The sequence below is a fragment of the Lynx canadensis genome, chromosome B4, assembly GCF_007474595.2.
Source record: "Lynx canadensis isolate LIC74 chromosome B4, mLynCan4.pri.v2, whole genome shotgun sequence".
NCBI classification, from domain to species: domain Eukaryota; kingdom Metazoa; phylum Chordata; class Mammalia; order Carnivora; family Felidae; genus Lynx; species Lynx canadensis.
The window spans coordinates 117011744-117032604 of NC_044309.1; the positions used below are offsets into that span (position 1 = coordinate 117011744).

General features: G+C 38.7%; 1 protein-coding gene across 1 annotated transcript in view; it reads left to right on the forward strand.

Annotated features, from left to right (window-relative positions):
- The first annotated feature begins 1174 nt into the window (after window positions 1-1174).
- CFAP54 (cilia and flagella associated protein 54) overlaps window positions 1175-20861 on the forward strand; it is a 353980-nt gene continuing 334293 nt past the window's right edge. Inside the window, exons 1-4 of the mRNA XM_030323452.1 lie at window positions 1175-1517; window positions 9269-9374; window positions 12269-12412; window positions 17112-17283. Of these exons, the coding sequence (XP_030179312.1) occupies window positions 1189-1517; window positions 9269-9374; window positions 12269-12412; window positions 17112-17283 (751 nt within the window). The 5' untranslated portion in view covers window positions 1175-1188. The remainder of the gene's footprint in view (window positions 1518-9268; window positions 9375-12268; window positions 12413-17111; window positions 17284-20861) is intronic.

Here is a 20861-nt window from a genome sequence, read left to right on the forward strand (position 1 = left end):
ACTGTTGCCCATAATATTCAGGAAAAGAAGAACTTCTTTTGGTCCCAAATATTTTCCTTAAGGCCTGTAGTTTCCCCATCAGAGGCAGGTCTCTTCTGTTCAAAAGGGTGCCTCAGTGGCTCAGTTGGTTAAGAGTCCAACTTTGGCTCAGAGGCCACTTTGGCTCACATGATGATCCCGTGGTCCATGAGTTCTTGTGGTCTGTGAGTTCAAGCAGGGCGTTGGGCTCTGTGCTGACAGCTCAGAGCCTGGAGCCTGCTCTGGATTTGGTATCTCCCTCTCTCTCTGCCCCTCCCCCATTCTCTCTCTCAAAAATAAATAAGTTTTTTAAAAAATTAAAAAAAAATCCCAGCTTAAAATGCAAAAGTATTTTGAGAATTAACACTTCGAACTGCTAGTATGCATTAATGCTGAGTGAAATGCTTATTAATTTAGAATATAGCGATAATTAGAATAAGGATGAAATACATATGAATAATATAATGTAATCCTAATTGTTAGGCACAGACATCATTTCCACAATTACCTCAGGGTACAGATAGAGGGAAGAGAATGGATCTTTTGCAAGTACTTGATTCTTAAACTGGTTGTCAGATATTTTCGCAATTTCGATTCGATTGATAAACTTCGTTGTTTTGAGAATGGCCAGTAGAAGCTTATTCATTTTGAGCACAGGCTTTGGAGTCACAAGGCTGGCATCTGGTCCCTGACACTACAGTTTACTCTGACCAAAATCAGTAATTGGTTCCAAAATCAGAATTTGGTTTCTTAAACTGTGAAATGGAAGTACTCATAATACCCCGAGTGGTAAAGCTGTTACCATGACAATGAGATTATGGTTCAAACGCTTAGAATGATGCCCGGCACATGTTAATGATCATTATCACCATTAAGTGGTTGAAATGGAAAATGAGTGTAGTCTGAATTTGTTATCGTTTTGGCTCTACCATCTGTTGGCTCTCTGTCCGAAACCTTCTCTCTATTCTTGTCTCATAGAGCCGTGCCAGTGAACAAGAGGGCACAAGAGTCCCCAGAAGCATCGTTTCTTTCCGGACCCGGTTCTCTCTTCCTTTGCCCTCCAGGGGCCGCTGCGTTTTCCCGAAAGCAAGCGGGAGGTCTGGTTGCCGCGAGACCGTCGCCAGGCAACCGCGTGTACACACACTTCTGGCCGGCCAGGGTCTCGTCAATATGGCGGCGCCAGGCACCCCCTCGACCTCTCCCCTCGACCTGTCTCCCACATCTGTGTCCCCGCCAGGACCGCCGCCGACCCCGCCCCCGACCTCGAACGCGCTCTCGAAGTCGCCCCTGGAGTCGAAGGCGAGCTCCCAGAGCCCACCGTCTCGCTCGACCTGCCAGGAGACCTCGTTGCCCCTCGCCGTGTTTTACGGGCCATTGGACGCTAAAAACCCTCTCCTGGCCTCCTGCGAGAGGGAGATCCGGGAATTACTAGGCTTTATGAGGAGAAAGAAGGCGTTAGCGACAACAGAGGAGCAGAAGCATGAATTCCACCGGCTTTGGTAAGCGGAGGCCGGGCCCTGGGGAGGGCGCCGGCCCAAGAAGGGCAACTCTTGGGGCCGGAGGAGATGCCCTTGAGGATGCCCACGGTGGTCCCAGAGCTGGGTCAGCGTTGCGAACCTGGAGATAAAAGCAAAGTTTAAGAAGTACAGACTCCTCGCGAGTACAACCCTTAATTCCTGGTAAATGTTATACCTTGGCTTCCTGCTCCGGTCAGAATAAAAATCAACACAGAAGTGTTTCATAACTCACTGTTCCTTCTGAGTGTTCCCCAATCGCTATCCCATGCCAGTAAATTGGCTCACTCGGGGACTGCGGGGGTTCACAACTTTCCATGCTGTGGGTACAGTTTTGTATATGAGGAAAAAGGAATACCTTTGAGGTGGCTTAGGTTCTTGAAAAAGTTAGTTCTTGATGCCATTAACTATGTGATTCTGTGAACATGTGCACTTTAATTCATTTTTATACCTTAATTCCTTTTTATATTGCTGTTAGGATCACAATGACTTTTTATTGATCTTGTGACTCATTTTGCACATATGTTTGCCCTTTGGGGGTTTCTATCCCCATGTTATTACTGAATTTCAAAGTACTCACTTTTAAGGTTCTTTCCTGTTTATGTCACCATCTTTCTTTCCTACTCAAAATACCTCACAAACCTAACAGTTACAAATGCAGACAAATGTCAAAGAAAACCAGAATAGTGAACAATTTCAACTTTCATTTTTCATTCATGCATTTAATATTGAAGAAATAGTTTTAACTTATATTTGTTCTTCATTAATGCATTTTAAGTATTTATTGAACACCTACTCTATATCACATACCATTCTAGGAACTAGGAAAACCTCAAATTAACAAAAAGATATAACAGTTTGTATCCTCATAGAGCGTACATTTTTGTTACTACAGACAGCTGCTAAACAAATATGTAAAGAAATCATTTTACAGGGAAAGAAGTGCTAGAAGAAAATTAGAGCAGAGAGTGGGGATGGAAGAAATGGTATGGTGTTGAAATTTAAAATGGGGGTGGCTAAGAGCATGGTCAGGGTAAGTCAGGAAAAGTAGCCTTTGAGAAAGATGAGAAAGAGATACAATAGCAAGTGATGAAGATTTCTGTAGGAAGCGTTGGCAGCAAGGGAGAATGACAAGTGTGAATTTCCTAGGATGGATAGTGACTGTGGGAAGAAAAGGCTTCTGGTAGGAAAGGGACAGATCAAGAGTTTATTTATTTATTTATTTATTTATAGATTAAAAAAAATTTTTTTTAAGTAATTTCTACACCCAGTATGGGTCTCAAACCCAGAACCCCAAAGATCAAGAGTCACGTGCACCACCGACTGAGTCAGCTAGGTGTCCCTCATCTAGTTTTAGATGTATTGCGATTGAAATGTAATTCAATGTTCAAGCAGAACTATTCTGTAGGCGGTTGGTCATTCAAGTCTGAAGGTCAGAGAAGATATACATTTGGGATTTGTCAGTGTACTAATGATATTTAAATCATGACACCTGATGGAGTAGTTAAGGGAGTGGAGTGTAGATGGAAAAAAGGAGAGTCTGAGGACTGACTCCTGGAACGCTCCAGCATTGACAAGTTGAGGGGATAAGAAATTGGCAGAGACTAAGAAGAAGTGGCCAAGGAGATAGGAAGAAAAGTGTGTGGTTTACTGGAAGCCAGGTAGAGAAACTGTTTCAAAGTAGGAAGTAATGATGGATTAACAGTGGCAAATCCTGCTAATGGGACAAATATGATGAGAACCCCAAGAATTGACCAATGAAAGCACATTACATACCTAAGCTATATTTATATTGCAAACATTTCTGTGTTTGTGCCTTAGGTAGCACTTTATCTTCCCATTCCCACGAGCATTCTAGTTCAAGTCACCACCATGTTGTGCTTTCCCCACAGCCTCTCGAGTCTGAAACCTGTCCTTCATTGAGCAGTCAGGGTAATCTTTATAAAGCAATCACCCGCTCTCGTCTAAAGATTTTCTATTGCTTCCTATTGCTTTTAGAATAAATTTAAGACTTCTTCTGCCATCCTCCAGGCTCTGAGCATCTGGCCCTGCTTGCCTCTTTCATCTCAGCCCATCCCTCACTTCTCTCTCAGGACTTTCCAGGGAGACAAATACAATTTTTTTCATCCCGGGCCTTTATATTTGCTGCCTCCTCTGTCTGAAATGTTCTTTCCTTGGCTTTTCAAATATCTGGCTCCCTCTTTTATTTCAGGTCTTACCTCAGTTACCTCTGTAGAGTGCCTTTCCAATGTAATGCAGGTTTGGCCATCAATTAATACTTTTTATTTATTTGTTTTCTTGTGTGCTGTTTCCTCCATTAGAATGGAACCTCCCTACTGACTTTGGATAATGTGCCTCTTTTTTACTTTTCTATCTCTAGCAACTGGCCTGGTGGTTGGGATAGAGCAAACTTTCAATGAATATTTGGTATTGAAAGAATTCAAGGGTTAGTATCCTTATATTTTCAGTAAGTGTTAATGTTATATATGGGAAAGTAGACCTGGGCCGATTGGTAAGTATAGTATCTGTCCCATCTTTAAAGAGACTGTAAGAGAATCATAAATGCTAATGACTGACATGGACCTTAGCAATCTAATCTCTCACACAATTTAGGTATTTATTTACACAACAACTTTTATTGAATGCCTACTATGTGTCCAGCATTGTACTCATCATGGTTTATATAGTGGTGAACAAAATAGGTAGGGAGTTGGTACTCATGGAGTTTAGAGAGAGAAAGAGAAAGAGAGAGAGAGAGAGAGAGATAGGCTTTCATTGAATCATTAAGTCAATATACAAACAACAAGTGCTATAAAGGAAGAAGCTACTGAATGCTTACATGTACCAGGCATCATACTAGGTGTTGGGGATACCGTGCTGAACCAGACAAAGATCCCTGCCTTCTTGGTGCTTATATTCTAGAGGAAGAAATAGGAAATAAACATTTTAAATAAGTTTTATGGTGACCTAGAAAGTAATAAGTGCTTGGGAGAAAACTAAAGTGAGGAAGGGTTGTGGGGGGAGATAGGAGACTGCAGTTTTCGACAATGTGGTCAGAGTAGGTGACACTTGAGCAGAAGCTTGAAGAGAACACACCTTGGACCTACTTTCAAACGAATGGTGAGGGAGGTGACATTAAGCTGAGATTAGAAAGATACCAGGCAAAGAGAGTGGATAGACAGAGGGAAGAAGCATGTGAGAAAATCTTGGCAGGAAAGAGCCAGAGACTTGGGAGGAATGGACAGAAGCCCGCTAAGCGTGGCTTGGTGAGTGTGGGTGCAGTGGTGTGAGGTGAGATTAGAGGCATAGGTAGGGCTATGGAAGGTTTTAGAGGCCTTTTGTAGAGTTTGCTTTTATTCTAAATGCAATGGGAAACCATTGGGTAGTTTTGGGCAAGGGATTAATCTTATTTAATTTATATATATACATACGTATATATAGTCTTATCCAAATGGAACAAGAATGCCAATGTGGAGGCCAGTTAGGAATACAGTTAGGTAGGATTCACTTTTATAACATATTTGACAGATGGTTAGTTTTTAAAAGAAAAAATATATAATTATGGGAACTTCCATAAGCCAAAAAATTCAGGGTATCTAAATATAGATTTTGAGCATAACAGCAATGTCATTAAATTCAGAGTATGATAGATTATTTTAAAGGTATGCTTTTGTTATAATCACATGAGATTTAGATATTCTGTTTATATAGTTATGATTTCCTATTTTAGAAAATTCTAAATATCCAGCAGCAACTATAATAAATCAGCAATCCAAAGGACATTAACATTTTCTTAAATGATGCACATTATAGTGTATATTATATTTTCCTTGTTTAATCATTATGTAAGCCATTCCCAGTGAACAGTCTTAACTTGAACTTAAAGTTCACTTAAAAAAATTCTCTTACGTAACCTTGATTGATTTAACAAAGCTGGTATTTTTCGTTTGTGAGTAATAAACATAGTCATCATTATCTCATCTTTAAGGTTTGGAAGAATTAAATCTTTCATCTACATAATTTAAGAATTCTAGTAAGACATGCTGACTTTTTTGGGATTCATTATATTTATTCTAATACTGTGGCATTTGATGAAGCAGCGAGTGAAAGTAAAAAATGTTAAAAAAAAATCCAAACCAAAAAGCCTCTTCCTTTTAAAATTTCTGTGGCTCCATTTCTCACACAATTTTGGGGGCATGGTTATTTACTACTTGGTACATGTATGTATTTTCCTACTACAGAATATTATTAATTTGTCCAAGAAGGTAAGAATATCCTGTCTCTATGCCTCCCTTGTCACTCAATCTATATCATTTAATTACTTGAATGAATTAATCTACATATTTCTGTTGAGGTTGTTCTGATAATATCCCAACATATACATTGTAAGTATTAGAGTCATCTTTAATCCCTAAGTTTACATTCCTACTTGAATTAGTTTGGGCTATTAATTATTAATTATTAATTACAAATTAGTCAGTTTGGGCTCCCATGGCAAAACACCATACTCTGGGTGGCTTAAACAACAGAAATTTATTTGCTCCCAGTTCTGGAGGCTAGAAGTCCCAGATCAAGTTCTGGAAGGGTCAGTTTCTGGTGAAAGCACACTTCTCGACCACTTTGTCTTCTCGTAGCCTTTCCTCTGAGCAAGTGCAAAGAAAGAGATAGAGAAAGCAATTTCTCTGGTGTTCTCCCTAGATTGACATCCATACCATCAGACCAGGGCCCTACCCTTATGACCTCATTTAACCTTAGTTACTTCCTTAGAGTACTCCTTTCCAAATACAGCCACACTGTGGGTTAGGACTTCAACATATGAATTGCAAGGGGACACACACATTCACTGTCCTCATTTAACACTGTACGTAACACTGTCCTCATCTAAAAATTTATGAGATAGGATTGGACAACTGTTAAGGGAAATTTGGATTTTTCCTTGAGGCATTTATAATTTCTGAGAGAGAAGGAAGGAGTAAGTATTAACTAAATAAATGAACAAATTGAGCAATGATCTGCTACCTTTTGAAACTGATTAGAAACCGTTCTGAGAATATTGTATGTTTTGTTCTTGTTTACTTGGTGGATGGAAGCAGGACCCTAATGGACTGACAGGATAGTGGAATCCTTGAACTCTTTATAGAAAAAAAAAATAAGAACAAGGAATTTTTTCCTAGTTATTTATTCATTCATTCTTTCAACAAATAATTACTGACTATGTATGTATACTAGATATTCACTACTCTTGAGGCTAGGCAATGGATAACAATGGATAACAAATCAAGGTCCTTGCCCTTGGGAAGTTTATGTCCCAAGGGACAGGCAGGCATAGTAATATACTTGTTAAGATCATGGATACACTGATCCTCAAGTCAATCAATATATCAACTATATATTTGGGATATTGATACTACCTATCTCAGGGTTGTTGTAGAAATGAAATGGAGAAAAAATGCATGTGGCAAAAGATCCAGAATATCTAATGCAATATTGGAGGAGAACAAATTTGGAAGACTGACACTACTTGACCTCAAGTCTTCCTCTAAAGCTACAGTGATCAAGACAGTGTGGTATCAGTGAAAGAATGAACAAATGCATCATTGGGACAGAATAGAGAGTCCAGAGACCCACATACATATAAGCAGCTGATCTTTGAGAGAGGAGCAAAGGCAATACAATGGAGCAAAGGTAGTCTTCTTCACAAATGGTGCTGGAACAACTGGACATCCACATGTAAACACTGGATCTCAGCACGCACTTTACACCCTTCACAAAAATCCGCTCAAAATGGATCACAAACCTAAAAGTAAAATGCAATTCTGTGAAATTCTTAAAAGATAACATAAGAGAAATCTAGATGACTTTAGGTTTGACAGTGACTTTTTAGGTGTAACACCAAAGTCCCTGAAGGAAAGAGTTGATAAACAGGACTTCATTAAAATGAAAAATCTCTGTTCTGTGAAAGACACCATGAATAAGATGAAAAGCCACAGATGGGAGAAAATATTTGCCAAAGACATATCTGATAAAGGACTGTTGTCCAAAATGTACAAAAAAACCCTTAAAACTGAATAAGAAAACAACCTGATTTAAAAAATGGATCAAAGAACTTTAACAGACACCTCACCAAAGAAGATAATACAAATGGCAAATAAACCAGTGAAAAGGTGCTCCACACCATGTATGGTCAAAAAATGAAAATTGAAGCAATGAGCTGCCTCTACATACCTATTAGAATTGCCAAAATACAGAACACTGACATTCACTGCTGGAGAAGATGTGCAGCAACAGGGACTTCTCATTTATTGCTGGTGGGAATGCAAAATGGTATAGCCAATTTGGAAGTTAGTTTGGCAGTTTCTTACAAAACTATGCCTACCCTTATCATACAATCCATGCACTCATGCTTTTTTTTTTTTTTTTTTTTGTATTGACCTAAAGAAGTTGAAAACTTATATCCATACAAAAACCTGCATCTGAATTTTTAAATATTTTTATTTTATTATTTTAGTTTTTAATTAAAAAATTTTAAATCCAAGTTAGTTAACATATAGTGTAATAATGATTTCAGGAATAGAATTTAGTGATCCATCACTTTCATATAATACCCAGTGCTCATCCCAACAAGTGCCTTCCTTAATGCTCATCACCGTTTAGACCAGGAACACCCTGCCAGCAACCCTCAGTTTGTTCTCTATTTAAGAGTCTTATGGTTTGCCTCCCTGTTTTTATCTTATTTTTGCTTCCCTTCCCCATGTTCATCTGTTTTGTATCTTAAATTCCACATGTAAGTGAAATCATAGGATATTTGTTTTTTTCTATTTCGCTTAGCATAATATGCTCTAGTTCCATCCATGTTGTTGCAAATGGCAAGATTTCATTCTTTTTGATTGCTGAGTAATGCACATGGATGTTTATAGCAGCTTTATTCCAAATGCCACAACTTGGAAGCAAACAAGATACCTTTCAGTAAGTAAATGGATGAATAAAGCATGGTGTATCTAGACAATGGAATATTATTCAGCATTAAAAGGAAATGAGCTATCAAGCCATGAAAAAACATAGGGGAATCTTAAAGGCATATTACTAAGTAAAAGAAGCCAGTTTGAAAAAGCTACATGCTGTATGATTCCAACTATATGGCATTTTGAAAAAGGCAAAACTATGGAGAGAATAAAAACCTCAGTGGTTGCCTAGGGTGAAGGGAGAGAAAGGGATGCATAGGCAGAGCACAGAAGATTTTTAGGGCAGCGAAACTACTCTTTGTGATAGCATAATGATGGGTAAACGTCATTGTATACTGGTCCAAACCCAAAGAATGTATAACACTAAGAGTAAACCCTAATATAAACTAGACACTAGGTGATAATGATATGTCAATGTACGTTCATGAGTTGTAACAAATATACCACTTTGGTGGGACGTGTTTATGATGGGGGAGGCTGTACATGTGTACGGGGCAGGCTGTATATGGGGAATCTCCATACCTTTTGCTCAGTTTTTCTGTGAACCTAAAACTACTCTAAAAAATAAAATCTGTTTTTAAAAATGCATGTACAGAGCTTTGATCAGTGCTTGGCATAAAGGAAGCAATAATTTTAACTATACTTAGTAATAATTAGACATTAACAGTAAGGCACATTGGAAAGACAGCACAAAGTAAGTGCTTAAGGATAGTTTGCTAATTAATTGAGGTTTCCTGCTGACTTTGAAGATATTTTATTTTATGATTTTTACAGTGCCACCTCTTTGTTTAATATCTGGACCAAATATGCCCCGCGGCTGCCAGCTGCCTATTACAATGAAAAGCTTCTGAAGGTTGGAGATAGCCTTTGTGAAATAAAAGTAAGTGCCTCAGGAGTGAAAAAAGAGCCTAAGTGAAAATTACTTGACTAATTGTTATTATTATTTGGTTTGATACCATTCCTATTTTACATGATTTGATTTTTTTTTCTTAGAAAAATATGAATGAGTCTTACAGATTTTAATGAGGCACAGTAACCAAAAAAGTGTTTGTTTTTTAATTTTGTAGTTGAGATTTTCCAGAGGTAAGAGATTCCTGAACGGAAAGACAGCTGGCTGGGAAAGACAGCTGGGTTGGTGGGGCGGGAGCGCAGTTCCTAGTTAACAGAGGGTGTGGTAGGTGCCCAACAGGAAATGCTGAGTCATCATGTTCCTACCTTATACAAAGGAGCCCAGACACCACTTCCTGTTGATTTTCATGTGACTGACCTTGCCCAGTGACAACTTTCATGGTTCCTGGCCCAGCTGCTATGTTGTCTGGTTCCTAGGGCCCTGTTTTAATGACTTTCAACTCCTTAACGTTTTGCTATATGTAATTATAGCAGTCATTCCCTACATGCCCTGTTTCTTGCTTAGAATAATATTCCAAACTGAGCTTGTGCCCTATTTCTGGTTCCATAGTTAATGCCCACGTCTTGGATTGCTGTGAACTCATGGGCTTGGTTCGGTAAGACCAACCAACCAAGACCACCTGGCTGGGTTTCAGTTAATGATAATGTAAGTTTTCCCCTTAAGCTCTGGCATAGGCCCAGATTATTCCAAGTTAAATGTGAATGTTTGACACATCTAGAATCCACGGACCAAGAGTTATTCTACCCAAGGTGATTTTAGGACTTTTTCAATGTTTTCTTGATCTTCAGTTTTTTAGCTTCATTTTCTTCTTCCATTTCTATTTTCTGGACACGAAGTTTTGTTTTGTTTTGTTTTGGAGGGAAATTTACCAAATGGAGAATAAGATGTGGAGGAAATTTCATAATGAAGATCTATTTTCTGCTGCCAAAATTAGGGCATCAGTTTAGCTTCATAACATTGGACGGTGGTTCTTAGAAACTTGAAAATAAAGGAAAACTGTGGAAAAACTATAGAAAAAAAGTTTTCTGTAGGAAAACTATAGAAAACAAACAAATGGGCAAGATCTAACTTGTGAGCTTTATTCATGTGAAGTGGAATAACTTTGACAAGCATTAGAAGAGTGTCCCCTCTCATTTTTATGCTTCTCAATATAAGAAGCTGGTGATACATAGCACAGTTTGGGGTTGTTTGTGGAGTATTCAGGTGGGTGGAGTGGATATTGGTGGAGGGAGGATGGGAGAACATGTTAGAAGCTGATAAAGTAAGTGCATGCTGTGTAGTGGCTAAGGATTCAGAATATTTCAGATAGAAAGGCCCAGATAGGATATTTTAAAATTTACTTAAAGGAACAAAGAAAACATTTTTATCTACCTTTCACTTATGAGAAAGTGGACTGATAAAGGTAGAGTACTGAAAATGAACTTGACTTGTTACTTCCATTCTAGAATCTATATTTTAGTTACAGTAAAGATCATTTTGTTGGAATGGTCTTATTTATTTATTTATTTATTTATTTATTTATTTATTTATGAGAGAGAGAGAGAGAGAGAGAGAGAGAGAGAGAGAGGAGAGAGAGAGCAGAGGGGAGGGGTAGAGGGAGAAAGAAAGAATCCCAAGCAGGCTTTATGCTGTCAGCACAGAGCCTGATGCTGGACTTGAACTCAGGAACCGTGAGATCATGACCTGATCGGAAATCAAGAGTCAGACACTTACCCAATCAACTGAGTCACCCAGGCACCCCTGGAATAGTCTTGTTTGGAACCTAGATTTGAATTCATTTTATGAACCAACTTAGAAAGGGAAAGATTCAGAATTAATTAGTAAACAAGTAACAAGTCAATAGAAATAGAAACAAAAGTTTGACTGTGGTTGTCTCCCAAGGGGCTTCGTACCCCTACAGGCAGTTGACACATAGAGTAGCTGCTTTTCCTGGATACAGTTGTTGGGGAGGAGGCTGACTCATATCCACAGCCTGGCTCACCTCACCTCCCCTGAAACTCCAGGTCACCTGTGCCCTGTGGGCTGCAGAAATGAGCTCTGATTCTGTAATGGGAACATAAGCATGAATTAGAACTAACAAGAATCCTAGCTAACAATAGCGCAGACTTTTTTTTTTTAAGGTTTTATTTTTTTCAAGCAATTTCTACACCCAACATGGGGCTTGAACTCACAACTCTGAGATCAAGAATCACATGCTCTACCAACTGAGCCAGCCAGGCACCCTAGCTCAGACTTTTTTGATTTGTCCTAATGTAGCCTCAAAGACCGTTGGCAGATGAGAGAGAGGAGAGAGAGTGTACCTTTCTTCTCTCCTCTCCCTTCATTTCTTTTCTTTCTTTCTTTCCCTCTTTCCTCCTTTTCTCCCTCCCTTCCTACTCCCCCCCTCCCCCGCCTTTTCTTGCTTTTTTGGAACTTAGGAGGTATCAGAAAAGCAAGGCTAGTTATGCAACTTATCTTCGTCTCTGAGTGGGTGGATTACCAGGATAGGTTGATGTTGAATTTTTGGATTTTGAGTATATATAGGTATTACCACACACTCCCTGGTGAATATTCCCATTATTATATCATCATTATTCACACCCTGGGCAATAATATCATCTTGGAGATTGTGATGGTCTTATTTCACAATAGGCTTGTTGGGAGGAGAATTCATGAAATAATGCAGCTAGTGCAGTGTGTGTTGCATAATATGTGTTTAGAAATGCTAGTGGTAATGGTAGTGGTAATGTGATGGTGGTAATAAGAGTAGTAGTAGTAATAATCAATATTGATACTATGAAGAATAATACGAATGTTCCTGAATTTTAATAATGATAAGTAAAATGGTATTTTGAAACTTGCATCAAGTCCTCTTTTTATTTCAGGAATATAAATTGGCCCTTTTACAGTGCTATGGAAGGTACCTTCAGCAGTTCCATGTCAACTTTGATGAGAATAAAGCAGATGTGAATCAATTCAAAACTGCCTTTTTTCCAAAAGGCCTTGGAGACAAAACTTCTGCTCATACAGTAAGATGAAAGCAGTAGCTATTTTAGCTACAATTTATGATTAGCCATGCAATGTATTCTTTAGTTGACAGCTTCTAAATGTCTTTCATTTGCTTAGCATGGTGTTTGCTTGTGTGCTAAGTTGCTTAATAAATGTTTTCAGTGGCGGAGAAGAAAGTGCATGTATTAAACTTTGTGAAGATGTTTTGGAGATTGTGTCACTATAATCACTCATTCTTTCAGCAGGCGGTTATTATTGTTATATATTTGTAGAATGCTTTTAGTAGACGAAGTGCTTTGGAAAACATATTCGATCCTCAACAATTTCAGGAATTAGAAACTATTATTATCCCTATTTTACAAAAGAGAAAGAGAAAGCTAATCACACAGTTAACTAGTGGCTCAGGAGATCAAACATAGATCTTTTGATACAAAAAATACTATGCTTTATTTCTAGTATACCAGTATTATTATTATGTTGATTGCTACCATTGATTCACTGGTTGAGCAGTTAGTGGGTGCTAAGTACTCTTCTATATGCATTATATGAATTGTTGTCTTGCAGCCGCATTATAGTCCTAGAAGGTGGGTACTATAATGCCTCTTTTACAGAGGAGGGCACAGACACTAAGAAACCCAGCCCACTTGAAGCAGTGGGCAGAGTTGGTGTTTGAACCCTAATCAGAGTAACTCCAAAGCTATGTTATTCCAAACTTGATGAGTATTCAAGGCTTTGGAAACAGTGTATGGTTTAATAAGCAGAAAACATCAGGGCATGTTTTGGGGGTACATTGAGCAGTTCATTTTGGCTGTACCATAGGTACGTGATTGAGAACACTGGGCATTATAAGTTGGCATCCCATTAGGAAGAGTACTGAATGAAAAGCTTAGGAGTTTGGACTTTTATGTCGTCTCCTGTGCTACCCTGATCCATGGCCCCATCTTTTTCTCTTGTGCTATTATTGCATGATCCTGCATCCACCCAGCCTCTCTGGCTTAGCACCAGTGCACTGGTGAGCTTCTTCTAGAAAGGTTATATGCTAGATGTCTGTGTAGCTCATCCCTCCCTTACTTCATGTCCTCTTGCGCTTCGTGCTTTATTTTTCTTTATATCACTTATTATCATCAGATACATTTTTGTTTGTGTTTTTATTGCCTGTCTCCCCTTCTAGAATGTGAGCTTTATTAGGACAGGAACTGCTCTAATCTCTAATCTGTATTGCCTGGAACAGTACTGGATATGTAATAGATGCACAATAAAGCTTTATTCAGTGAATGAACAAATGCAATGATATATTCTAGAATATAATCTTCTATTAATTTAGAAGCACCACGCTGAATAGATTAGAAGGACAAAGACTGGAGGCAGACGGTAAAGCAGTGAAGCAAATTTAAGAGTATGTCAGCAGGACTGTTGTGAAGGGCGTGAAAAAATATGAATAATTTGTTTTTTTCCATGCTAAGTGTAAGGTTCTGGCACTCTGTGCTTCTGAATAAATATCTATAAAATAAGTAAGAGAATGAATGGATTGAATATAGTCCAGCAGGAACTTGACAATGCAGAACTAGAAGTCTTGAGAAGTTTTGTTAGAGAAATAGATTTTGGAGTTCAATGCATAAAGATCATAGATGAAGCAGTAATAATGTATAATTTACTATCAGAATATTTTTGTGCAAAGATACTCATGTTGTTTAATGATCCCCATTATACGTACTATAGAGAGGCATTATGGCAGAGTTGGTAAGAATTTGGTCCATAGAGCCAGGCTGCCTGGGTTCGAGGAGCTTCTGTGCCACTTCCTAATGATGAGACCCTGGAGAAGTTATGTAATTTCTTTGTGCCTCAGATTCCTCATCTCTAAAGCAGAAATAACAATAATACTTACCTCAAAGGATTGTTTTAGGATTGCTGAGATAATAAAAGACTTAGAATAGGGCCTGATACTCAAACAATATTAGCTATCACTATTGGTTTCTAAAAGAGAGAACATTTAAAAAATTTTTTTTAAATGTTTATTCATTTTTCAGAGAGAGAGAGCGAGCAAGCAGGTGGGGGAGGGGCAGAGAGAGAGGGAGACGCAGAATCCCAAGCAGGTTCCAGGCTCCAAGCTGTCAGCACAGAGCCTGATGTAGGGCTCGAACCCATGAACTGTGAGACCATGACCTGAGCAGAAGTCGGATGCTTAACCAACTGAGCCACCCAGGCACACTGAGAGAACATTTTTAAAAATACTGACTTATTTATTTTTGAGAGAGAGAGAGAGAGAGAGAGAGAGAGAGGGAGAGAGCCTGAGTTGGGGGAAGGAGCAGAGAGAGAAAGAGAGAGAGAGAATCCCAAGCAGTCTTTGCACTGTCAGCATAGGGCCTGAGCTTCAAACTCATGAATTGTGAGATCATGATCTGAGCTGAAATGAAGAGTCAGACACTTAACTGACTGAGCCACTCAGGTGCCCCTAATAGAGCATTTTGAAGATAACGATTCCAACATGTACATGCAATCTATAAATCTCTTTTTCTGTGATACCAGTTATATGGTGGCTAGAAATAGTATGCATGGATCCGAGTGGGAAGTCTTATGTGGTAGATCAAGGCCCATTTGTACTATTGAGGGTTCACTCCCACAGCTTTAGCAGTACTGATGACTCTCTAGCCAAAATCTCTCATATGAGATATATGTCATAAACATCTCACACTCGACATATCCTAAGTTGAACTTACCACCATTCTTTCATAATCGGCACCAGCCACTCACCCAAGCAGGAAACCACTGTAGACCACTCTCTCTCTCTTCCTTCCACATTGAAATCCCATGGACTCAGACAAGACTTAAATCTTTTCATCCCTGATTCCAGCACCCATTTTAGGACCCTGGTATCTCTGGACTACTTTAAAGGCCTTTGATCTCTCTCAGTTTCCATGCTTGTAGCCTTGTGCCTCACCCTCTGCTTTTCATTTTCCACGCTTTTGTCAGAATTAACTTCTAAACTATAAATCAAATTTTATTCCACTGCCCCTTGATATTGCCCTTTAGCTAACGTCCATATTCCTTGGAATTATATGGAATGCATTCCATGTTCTGACCATGGACTATCTCAATAGCCTAATCCCTCACTTTTTTTAAGATTTTAGTTTTACGCAATTTCTATACCCAATGTGGGACTCGAACTCACAACCCTGGTATCAAGAGTTGCATGCTGTACTGACTTGAGCTAGCCAGCCACCTCAAAGTTTATTTATTTTTTGTAGTAATCTCTACCCCCAATGTGGGGCTTGAACTCAAAACCCTGAGATCAAGAGTTGAATGCTCTTTGGACTGAGCCAGCCAGGCGCCCCTAATCTCTTTATTTTAAGCCTTCTTACCCAACCTTATAAAAGACTTTCAGTTCAGTGACCACAGCAACCACTTTAAACATTCCTAACACTTCATGTGCCTGGAACGCTTTTCCTTCTGCGAAGAGCAGGGACCACATCTTCTTCATTCTCAAGTCCCTGTTGCTTAGCAGAGTGTGGCAAACAGAGGTGTTTAACAAACATTTGGTGAATGAATTGTGTAAATGGTAATAATTGCATCCACATTAATATGGCAAAATGCTATGAGGAGGGTTTATAAAATGTGATTCAATTCCATATTCTTGGAAATAGAATTTTGTACTTTTTTTGCTTTTGAATTTTTCTTTTTTGACTAAAGACAAGTAATCTTAACTAAATAGATGCTTTGAAGAAACCATTTTTACCACGTTTCTTTCCATATGTCTTAGTCCTTGAGGGCTGCTATAACAAAAATCCATAGACTGATGGTTTTTAAATATTTTTTTTTTCAACGTTTATTTTTATTTTTGGGACAGAGAGAGACAGAGCATGAACGGGGGAGGGGCAGAGAGAGAGGGAGACACAGAATCGGAAACAGGCTCCAGGCTCCGAGCCATCAGCCCAGAGCCTGACGCGGGGCTCGAACTCACGGAGCGCGAGATCGTGACCTGGCTGAAGTCGGACGCTTAACCGACTGCGCCACCCAGGCGCCCCGAGACTGATGGTTTTTAAAAAATTTATTTATTTAAATTCAAGTTAGTTAACGCATAGTGTAGTATTGGTTTCAGGAGTAGAAGTCAGTGATTCATCACTTACACGTAACACCAAGGGCTCATCCCAATACATGCCCTCCTTAATGCCCATCACCCATGTAACCCATCTGCCCCCTACCCCCAGCAACCCTCAGTTTGTTTTCTTTAAGAGTCTCTTATGGTTTGCCTCCCTCTCTGTTTTTATCTTATTATATTTTTATAGACTGGATGGCTTAAACAATATTTATTTCTCTCAGTTCTGGAGGCTGGGAAGCACAAGGTTAGGGGCTGGAAGATTTGATGTCTGGTGAGGGCTCACTTTCTAATTCATAGATAGCTATCTTCTCTCTGTGTGCTCACATGACAGAAGGCAGTAGGGAGCTCTTTCAAGGTTTCTTTTATAAGCACACTAATCCTAGTAATGAAAGCTCTACCTTCATGACCTAATCACTTCCCAAAGACCCCACATCCAAATACCATCACAATGGGGGTTAGGTTTCAATATATAAACTGGGGGGGGGCACAAATATTCAGTCTATAGCCCTGCATAATCTATTTAAGCAGAATCATTTCTATTTTAATTTTTCACATTTTAAGAAAATGCTTTTTTAAGTTGCATAAACTTTATTTATGTTCTTTGTATTTTCCCTGCATTTCAGTTTCACGCTTTAAGTGGCAAAAATATTTGCAACTATGAACTGGTCTGTGACAATGATGTGAACCTGCAGAATAAAGAATCTGTGACCCAGTGCCTGCAGATTTTGTCCTCCTTAAGACTCATCATGCAGGTGGCTCTGCCACTGGAACACCTTTGCTGGATTATTTTCAACGGTATATACCAATGTCTTTTATTTTTCATCACGCCTTTCAGAAAGTTATTTAAATGCCAAGTTGGATGGTAATTTGACTGACTGTCTTGTTATTTAAAACATTCATTGCATAATAAGATGATTATGGGCATTTTGTTTTTGTCTTTTTAATATTTTTGTTGCATTCTAGTTTGTCCTCGTAAGCAGGGACTTAAAAGGGAGGGTCAGAGGCTGTGGGGATAGTCAGTTTCAGGTGTAAAGAAGTAGGGGACGTGGTTAATAAGTAAATATAAGTGGAGAAAGATCAAAGGACTGTTGCAAGTTAGGTTGATTCTAAGCATCATCCATTCATTGGTCCTCTTCTCAAATACTTTGGCTAGTGACTGTTGCTTTCTACTTATCAATCTTCTCTTCCTACTTGCTTCTGAGTGAGGGGCTCTGGGAATGTGTGTGTATGTGTGTGTATATAATGTATTTACATGCATATATGCATTGCATACATACACATACATACATATATATTGTATTTGTCTTCTGAAATGAATCTTATCTGTCAAAATATAGCAGGGAGTTACAATTTCAATGTAATTTAAATTCTCTTTAAAGTTACAGTCACCTACTATATTGATCTATGGATAATTTCTTGAAAGGAAAATGACAGTGTGTTCTCTATGTGTAAAACCAGGACAAAATAGCTTGAAAGAAAACATATTGGATTTTCCCTGATCTGTGGCAACTGGAAGTACATTTCCTAGCCTTTTCCTTCATCTCCCTCTCCAAATAATTTTTTTTTGACATTTTGATTGAAATGAGAGCTCACATTTGCTGTCAGAGATGAGCCTGATTTTGGAAGAAGTTTTCAGTCCAGTGACTATGAAGCTTTTGTGTCTGATCATCCTCAAGAAGAGAAGAATCTGTGATTCCCTGAGTAGCCATTTGCCATCCTTCCACATGAACTGCTCACATATCTGGGCAGGACCAGAGGTTCTGTGCTCGAGGAGTGGTAGGCCTGAGGTGTGGGTCCCATGGTTGGACCTTGCTTAAGAGGTAGGTGGAAATGATGCAGCATAATTCCCTGGCTGCAGTCTTTTTAAGATCACAGACAAAAATATCCTAATATTCTAAAACAAAAACAAAACCAAAAACAATTTCTGTATCTTCCACATACCTTTACTAGATATGTACTTTTTCTTTATACATATGGTATCATGCTCTAGATTTTATTCTGTTTCCTAAAATTTTTTTTTACTCAGTCCTGTGGTTTTAGAACCTGACCAGTTTCCTATGTGTAAATCTAGTTCGTTAATTCTGCATGTTGAATTGTGTTCCGGATATTCATACACCCCTCGGGATGGGCACCTGGTTTGCTCTACCTCTATAATTGCATAAATTATTCTACAATGAATATCCTTACATGTGTCTTTTTTATAAACGTAAGTTAGTGTTTTTTGGGGTTTATGTACATGAGTAGGATTGCTGGGTTGTGGGAGATACATATACTTAGTTTTGCTGACTACTATCCCTGTTTTAATTAACTCACCTCAAAGTTATTAAGGGCTGAGCATTGTTCTAAGTGCTAGGGACACAGGAGTGGACAACAGACAAAAACCCTGTTCTCATGCTTACATAATGCTTCAGGGAGGTGATAAATCAAAATTAAATGGTGTGTTAGATAGTGATGAGTACTATGGAGAAAAATAAAGCCAAGAAGGGGATAGGGAGAAAAGAGGCGGGGCTGGGGCTGGGCAGCTATTTTAAACAGGGTCAGGGAAGGCCTCACTGAGATGACGAGATGACGTTTGAGTAAACACCTGACTGAGACATCTGGATATTTGGGGGAAGGGCATTCCAGCTGGGAGATTAACAAGTGCTAAGACCTTGTAGTTTTAAAATAAGTTCGGAGTTGAAAGAAAAATAAATTGACCTACAGTCAATTTATCAAAAATACATTTCACCTTTTCTGTTAGACATTAACACTGATTCTCTTTCCTTTTAATTGACTATTATGCATACACACTCTTGGTTTCTTAAGATAGTTAACCAATTTTGGTTCTTTCACAAACTCTAACTGGGTGTGTGACTATTGCATAATACCTTACTTCACAACCAACCTGAACCCAGCTCATTCAACCCTCACATAGTCAGATTATTTTGGTGGTGGCTGTCTTTGATGAAAAGGAGTCACATGACAAGGCAATAAACTCATATTAGGGATTTAGTTAAAAATAGAACAAAACAAACTTTCAGAGGTATCCTGAGATTTCACCCGTCTTCCATTTTATATCGTTTATTCTCCCTGTCAGGCTTCTGCAGTGGGAATTTGTGAGCCATGCCAAGAACCTGAACCATCAAAGAAGGATTCAGTTATAAGTCAGGACATATTAGGGCTGGAAAGGTTAAAATCACATTTTTAAAGGACAGAGAGCCCTTGTCATTCTTGAGGGCAGTCTCCTGAGGTCTTTTGAAATTCCCCAGTTCCCGTTACTGACATGTTTACCCAGGCTCCTGGCTCCCACCTGAATCACATGTTTTGCGGAGAGGCATGAATTTGCTGTGGGTATCCTTACTTGGTGACTTTTTTAAAATGAAGAAACACTATTATACAGTTTCATTTTTAAAGATTAAGGGTAAAGGTCAACAAAAACCACTTGAGATAAGAATGCTGGGCTTGAGCTGTTCCCAGCCAACTGGTTTCTTCCCTGGTGCATCTTCTGTGAAATAACTAATTCCATGGCCTGGGAGCAGTCACACTGAGAAGGCTGAGTCCTTAAATGTTAAGGACCTATTGCATTCTCTATAAAGTTTATGGTGCTGTAAGTGTTTAAAAGTTTATTTGGGGCACCTGGGTGGTTCAGTCGGTTAAGTGTCTGACTTTGGCTCAGGTCATGATCTCGCGGTTCATGACTTCGAGCCCCTTGTCGGGCTCTATGCTGACAGTTGGAGACTGCTTTGGATTCTGTGTCTTCCTCTCTCTCTCTTCCTCCCCCACTCGCTCACTCTCTCTCTCTCTCTCAAAAATAAATGTTAAAAAATTAAAAAAAGTTTATTCAATATTTTTGTTATTGACTTATATAATTAATGGTTATTATGCTATGTTTACAAGGGTATTTTAATCAAATGGTGTGTGTTTTGAAGCAGATGCTGTTTTCTCAGAAGCTCTTAAAGTTTAAGTGCAAACATGGATTCATAACTGTTGAATTTTGATGGTTGTGCATTTTAGATCAGATATTTTATAGAAAATATTTAGACTACTTGTCATTATAATTACATGCCTTTTAAAGGTATGTTACCATCTTTGGGGTATGTTTATAGCACGATAATGTCCTTTGTATATAGAGAGATGTCTGGTGATGTTGTTCCCCATTCCTGCTCCAACTCTGCCGGTTTTCTAGCTTCTGGTATTTAATTAATGACCTGACAAAAAAAAATATCATACTTTAAATACGAGTTGGAAATGCTGTTTTTCACTGGAGTGCTTATACCTTAATAATGGGGCAAATATTATATGACACTGCAAATAAATAAAAAATAAATATATGTTTTGATTTTAAATTTTCATGAGTTTCTTTGCTTATTATTATGCTATTTTGATTAAAGATG